General features: G+C 39.0%; 1 protein-coding gene across 2 annotated transcripts in view; it reads right to left on the minus strand.

The window, feature by feature from the left end:
- The window catches only part of fibcd1 (fibrinogen C domain containing 1), a 161,601-nt gene that overhangs the window by 98,291 nt on the left and 55,850 nt on the right, over window positions 1-7,460 (minus strand). For both annotated transcript variants that reach the window (XM_017407856.3, XM_017407855.3), the window contains one exon: window positions 1,139-1,298. In XM_017407856.3, the coding sequence (XP_017263345.1) occupies window positions 1,139-1,298 (160 nt within the window). The remainder of the gene's footprint in view (window positions 1-1,138; window positions 1,299-7,460) is intronic.

Genomic DNA, 7,460 nt, shown 5'->3' on the forward strand with positions numbered 1-7,460 from the left:
TTGTCATTTGTAATCATCAAAATTAAACGAAATAAACATTTGAAATATATGAGTTTGTATGTAATGTATGAATATAATATACAAGTTTCACTTTTTAAATGGAATTACTGAAATCAATCTACTTTTTCATGATATTCTAATTTTATGACCAGGACCTGTACATGGGCTGAAATTTTAAAAAGGTTAGTCACACAACACAGGGCCACATGGCTTGCTGTGCGCTTTGTCCCACGCATTGATATCCCAGTGAGACTACAACAGAAAACTTGCCTGTTTTCTTGCAAATTTTGATTCACCAATTAGTCTTCAGCAGTTGCAGCCCAGTGAGATACTGGCTTTTGTCAGTATGCTGCTGAATTCACAAGCACCAAACAAACTGAAACCACCAGTGGGTGAAGTTTCAAGAAAGCTTAAGCATTGAGAAATAGAGTTCTTATAATGACACTACATGTATTTAACTGTTATTCCTTTACTCATATATGGCAAATACATGGTGACATGTTTGCAGATTTTTGAAAAACTGTCTAGCTATGCCTTCAAAACCGAAAAAAACAACACAAAACAAACAAACAAACAAAGAGGTGATCTTCCACCTTAGTATTGCACGCTGCATTCTGCGCACAACCTGCCTTCCGCGTACAACCTGCTTTCAGTTGTGCTGTTTGCCTACCTGTGCAAAGCAAATCCAACAGTAGGATGCCACCACGTATACTGCCTGCCTAAAACCCTCGCAATGAGATGATGCCTCAGGCCTCTCTGTGCCTCTCAGCAACACAGTCCAGTGAAGTCATCGCTCAAGTACAGGCAAAAAAAAAAAAAAAAATCCTCGTTCTAAGCAAGGCCACTGAATAATTCGGATGAGATATAGCCAAGAGTAACATACTGATATTGTTTGGAGAGGCTTCATTGAATAAATATTCTGAGGTGGGGAGCAGACAGATCATTGGAAAATAACTTTACAGAATGGTAGACTTGGGAAAACATAGGTGTTAGTATGACATAAAGCGAAAAAGGCAGGTGAAAGGTCAACATATAGGATGCTGTCTTACATATACAAAGACATAAAAGAATATGAGACAAGTCTGTACAATCTTGTCAGGCAGTCACATCAAGTCAAACTGGGACTCATTTTGCTCACCATTGGAGCAGCCCTTGAAGCGAGCCCCTCGGGCCGGAGCTCTTTGCAGATCGGCCTTGACTCGGGCCTTCAGACCCACGTTCTCCTTCTGCATGGCATTAAGAGCATCGCTGACTGAGTTCACCACCTTCACCATGTTGATCTGGCTGTCTGACAGCAGCTGGGAGACAAAACAAAGAGAGAAACACACATTTACAGTTAACTTTAATTAATCTTTAAACAACGTTAAAGCACTAAGATCCCTCAGCAGTACTTTAAGCATTTTACGAAGTGAGCCAGCAGGTTTTATTACCTCCAAGACCATCTGTGTTTTCTGCCTTTTTCACTACAATGAACACTCTTGAGTGTCAGACATGCACAGTAAAACTGAGCTGTGACTCAGGATAAAACATTTTGATATTGATGCAATTTTTTGACTCCTTTTCTGCTCCAGCTGAAGAAAAGTTTCCATGAAATCAAATTTGACATTTAAACATTTAAATGTGATATGAATACGATGCACTTCTCACCACCCACACGGAGTATCTAAACCAACAGTTTAAAAAAAAATGTTTTCAAAAGTAATCTTTGGGCTATTTTGGTGTTTGTAATTTTCTGAGAAAAGAAATGGTAATGACTCATGGTGCACTTGCAGGCTTGTGCTTATTTATTTATTTACTTCAATAAAGTGATAAAATGCAGTCTTGAATTTTAAAGCAATGCAAAAGCTACGTGGGGCTGTCCAATCAGGGTGTGCGCAAGCAAAGTTGCACTTGGCTGCCTGATTTTATTTTTAAATGCATTTGCATTGCTTTCATGTAATGTCAGTAATCTTCTTGGTAGTTTTCTTTGTCAGTAATTCATGGAATTGGTATTTTTCCTAGTAAAAATTATGTGTAAGGCAAGATTTACTGTAGGGGCACATTGTGCACAGATCTATTAGCAAACATTACATTGTTCCAAAGGGCAATCTGCATTTTTAAAAATAACAGGATAGTACCAGTTCAGGTACAGAAACATGAGAAAAATGTACCTAAATACATTCAGGCCCATTTCCACCAAGACAATAACAACAAAAGGTGCTTTTGTTTCTTGCCTTTGAACATAAAATGAATCAAAATTACATGGAGCGCTTTGGGGATAGTCTTTTTGAATGCATAATGATGCAGATTATTTTTCTGGATTGTATAACTTTCCCATATTTATTTTACATTGTTTGTGTTGTCTGTGCTTTACTCTGTGGAAGGTTTCCAATGACAAACTACGATGTTGGAGCATCATTGAACACTCTAACAGGACCACGTTCCCAACTTCATGACAATGCGAGGATAAAATAATAAAAAAGGGGGGAAAAATCTAGTAAGAGTTTATAATAAAAATGGAAACCAAAGGCCTTGTTTTAGGTTGAAAATATGTCCTTCCAGTATCTTCCTTTTATCTGAGTTTGGGTCAAGGTAACAGGTCCAGGAAGGAAATCCTAGCGATTCAGTTTCTCCTGGAGGATTCCAAGGTGTTCCCAGGCCAGAGAGGATAAATATTCCCTCCAGCAAGTCTGGGTCTGTCCCGAGGTTCCCTTCAAGTTGGACATGTCTGAAAAACGTCCAGAGGGAGGCGCCCAGGAGTATCCTAATCAGATGCCCAAACCACATCAGGTGATTCCTTTCAGTGCAGAGCAGCTGCAGCTATTTTCCCCCAAAATGTCCTTACCCTATTTCTAAGGCTGAGCCTGGCTACCAAACAAAAGAAGCATATATTAGAAGCTTTTATTCAGGATATTTTTTTTTGGTACCTTATGGCCATAGGTAAGGGCTAGAATGTACATGGACCAGTAAATGGAGAGCTTTGCCTTTTTGGCTCAACTCCTTTTTCACTACAACAGACCAGAGCAGTGCCCTCATTACTGCAAACAAAGCGCCAATCCATCGATCCATGTCCTGCTCTGTTCGGCCATCATTCCCGAACCAGGCTCCCAGATACTTTAACTCTCCCACTCGAACGGTTGAAAAATCTTTCTAAAACCACTGGTACTATGTGGTAAATTATATTTATGTAAAACATACTGAATTTGAAGTTAATAAACTGCAGCCATACAACCACAAACCCAGAAAAGTCCTTTCAAGCCCTTTAGGACAAAAACAAAATGCAAAGACTGCACATGGAACCCGATTCTATAATGCAGTCTGGTAAATGTAGTGAAACACAAAGAGTCCTGTGGGAAGGGTGTTGATGAATGTATGTGCTAAGACTAGCATAGAGCAGGGTAACCTCTCTAATCTGCCATGGTCATTTCTTCACTGCAGCTTTTTATGTGCCGTTCATTACAGAAAGGTCATTTTTGGCCATAGTCTCCCCACATCTAGGTGTGGTTCCCCATTTTGTGCATATAGACACGCTGTATACTTTTGAAGTTATGAGAAATAATCTCCCTGTCACTTTGTCTTACACATCCAGAACAACCAACCAGCCCTTTGACACCTCCTTTATCATCCCTTTTTATTTCACTAACACAGTTTCATGCAAACATGCAGCCCTCCCTGAAAACACACACACATAAAAACCTGCAGTGTTCAAAGACCTGCACACTATAAGGAGCTCAGATTCCTCCATGAAAGCATGTTTATGCAGCACAGCTATACTCAGGTGTTAAAACGGCATCAGACAAAACCCCCCACTGGCCATTCCCTGGCCTCAATATCTCGGAAAGATGGCGCTAAGGCACAGCAAGCTGCGCTGCAATAATATCACTCTGGAAGTGTGAGTTAAACCCACACACACAGATTCAAACAAGGCACGTTTATGTACATGCCCCCATGCAGGCGCAAAGAAAACTCCAGGCACATGCATGCATACATTATTGAGCTGACACTATTCTGCTCAGCAACAAGGCAGGATTCAAACACTTTTTTTATTCCGAATACAGGTTGCTGGAAGGCAAAATAGGGGTGATATTGTTTTTGCAGGTGTCCGCGTGCGTGTGGGCGTTTGTCTGCAGTGTGAGCAAAATATCACATGAACCCCAAGACAGAGTTTGATGAAACTTTCGGAAAGTGATCACTGAATGTAGATAGGTAGGTACATTTATTTATATAGCAATGTACATCTACAAATGAGTCAGTTTGATTTAAGATGGCCACCACATTTAATAATCCTCAGCAAGCACAAAAATGGTTAAAACTCAGCCAATTCTACAAGTATTGAGCTAAGATTTGGTGTGGTGGTAGCTCAGAGTCATTCCCAACACATCCTCCAAGTGTGATCCAAGTAAGATCTTTGAAACTTTGTGATAAGCTATTCGAGTCAACCCTATTTGTCTCTAAGCAAAATATCTCAAGGACCACCTGACAGATTTGAACCCTCACAAAGTAATCATTAGACACACATGCAAAACTTATTCACTTTTTAGGTCAACTGAATTCAAAATGGCAGCCATAGCCAACTGACCTTGGTAAACACAAATATGGTAAGAACTCGGTCAGTTTCACAGATGTCATCCACAAAACGCACTGAGCTCTAGCAGATCATACAAGATCTTGCAATATTGCATGCAATCCCACATAATTTTTTTTTTTCAATTTTTATTCAAAATGACTATAATTCCAGTGGCACAGCGGCCCAGTGGCTAGAGCTGCCGCATCCCATCATCGCCTCCTGGCCTTTCTGGGTTGAGTTTGCAAGTTGTCCCCTTGCACTTGTGGGTTTAGTCCATGTACTCCAGTTTCTTCCCACACACCAAAAACATGCATTTTAGGTTCATTGGTAACTCTAAATTCTCTCTAGGTGTGAGTGAGAGTGTGAATGGTTGTTTGTCTCGTTTGTCTCTATGTGTCCCTGTGATGGACTTGCTACCTGTCCAGGGTGTCCCCCGCCTCTTGCACAGTAAGAGACACCAGCTCCCCGCGACCCGGAAAGGAGATGCAGGTAAAAGGAAATGGATGGACTATATTTCCATCATTTATCAATATAAGATCATTTTAGTATAAAACTCAGACATAAAAGGTGGTGGGCAATATGCGTTCCTTCAAAGAATGTGTTTATTTTTATTGTAAATTATCTCAATGAAATCTAAAATGTATCTTTTCTCTCCACTTTTGTGTGCAAATCTATCATGATTACTAGTGCTGTTATTTGTTAGGTAAGTATTGACTTCCTGTTTGTGTGTCTCTTTTCAAAGCAAAGTCTCCAGCCTCGATGCTTGGCCTTGACGGACACATCAATTAGGATCATGATGTAATTAGCTCTCATTAGGCAGCCTTTGCATCGGTTTACAACGTCAGCTATGCCACAGCACTTAAACACACAGAGCCTTGTTTTTTTTTTGTTGTTGTTTGTTTTGTGTTTCAAGATTTAAATACAGGTCATTTTCTGTGCTTCTGTTGCACAGTCATGAAAGGAGTCATATTCAAGGTTTTAAATGTGATCTGCTTCACATTGCAGTCAAATTTAAATTTTACATGTGGTTGTTAAAGTAAGTAAAGCCAGTTTGTTGTTCTATTATGAATGCAATTGCACTAAGCATGCATGAAACAGAAGAGCAGAATACATGTGGCAGCCATCTTGTGTTACTGGCTTAAATCTGGTGTTTTCTGGCATTTAGACATTTAGGCTAAAACAGAAAAGCTGAAACAGACCAGTATGTTTTTTCATCCAGCACTAAAACCAAACCACTTTTGGTCATACAAACCAAAAGTGCCCCATTTTTTTTCTTCTTAGTTGGTGTAGCTTTTGAAAGAACACAACAATTTAGAATAACTAAAGAGCTTTGTACTAATCCAGGGCTTCTGCTGCACATTAAAGTGATTGTGCTGATGTTTGGAAGTAGGGTTCACTTATTATTTTTACCTTTTTTTCTATAGTTCTGATTGATCTCAGTTTGGAGAAAAAGAGATTAGCTCTGACTGGATAGATGAGGTAATGACTAGTCTGATTGGGGTTCTAAGACAGATTTTTGCTGTCTTGGAACAACTACAAAAAAGGTAGTACAAATGCTATTTTCTAAACCTTTCCATTTCCATTCATTTTGCATTACTCACTTCATTTCCAAAAACGATATGATTTTTTTTTTTCAATGCCAAATATCGGCAGCAACAAGCCAAATCTCTTCCCATGAAGCCCAGGGCTCTTCCAGGAGAAACGACATAATAATTATACCTGAAAAAAAACATGTAATACAAAAGTGACATTGGTGTAAACATTTATAAAAAAATGTGCATTTAGCTTTTTGGCAATTTTGCAAAGGTTAAATAATAGAATACAAATATAAAAACAAGATGTGCAACGAAAATACAAAGTGTGAAAATTAGAATGTAAACTAAGAATGAAATATTTTAAATGGCTAAGTAAACAAAAACAACCACACAAAGCAAAAATGCAAAATGTGCAAAAAGTATGTAACTATATGCATAAATATACAAAAATTGCAAATTATGTGTGTATATCATATTGGTGTGCATATGCTAATGGTTTGCATTCAAAAACACCAGTTTATGCAGTTTCAGCCTGAGTGCACTGCTTTTCTAATGAGTTTTGAACCTGAATCAGAGACCCCACTCATTGGAGTCTGCAGCATTTCCGGTGAGTCTTTAACCCGGATCAGCGACCCGTACTGTTTCTGGGGATTCTGCTATTTTGTTTTTTTTTTTTTCTGTGAGTTTGCTGACTCAGGGACTTAGCGGCAGTCTGCCAGAGGACATGTAGGATCTGGGTTAATTGAGACCACAGACTCATGAGTCCTGATTCAGTGCGAGGATTCAGATTGTTAACCCCGGTGAGTCAGTAACCCACCAGCTCTAGTTCACTCCTCCTTATGTACCTTTCTGTGGTGAATAAAATCCATACATGTTTATTAAAAAGCCATCATGTAAACCCAGAAATAAAACCCTATATTTCTAGACAAATATTTAGCAGTTTCTCTGTTTGTATCATGCATATGTCTGGCTTGTATGTATGAGCGGCATGGTTGTATTACAAAACAACTTCATTGAAGACACTCAGGTTGTAAGAATTTTCCATTTTTCTAACAGGGTATTAAGCAGCAGCAAAATGGGAAAAAAAGAAAACATTTGATCATTTCTCAATGCACCAAAAGGCCAGGTAAGTAAGTAGAATGCTTCTAGTAAATTCAAGGGCAGTTGTATAAATCTTCATTGGTAACGAGTGAAGCGATGAAGAAAATGCTTCCTAACGGAGGACTAAAGAGAAGCAGCACAGAAAACGGGGCTGGGCTCATAGAGACGGGGTCATCCGGAGAGAAGCAGAGAGTCTCGGGTTAATTTGTTGTTCCTTTATCGATGTAACAAAATGTGGAGCTCTTCCACTTTTAGAATTTTTTTTTTTTTTTTTTTTT

The sequence above is a fragment of the Kryptolebias marmoratus genome, linkage group LG14 (genome assembly GCF_001649575.2).
Source record: "Kryptolebias marmoratus isolate JLee-2015 linkage group LG14, ASM164957v2, whole genome shotgun sequence".
NCBI lineage: Eukaryota > Metazoa > Chordata > Actinopteri > Cyprinodontiformes > Rivulidae > Kryptolebias > Kryptolebias marmoratus.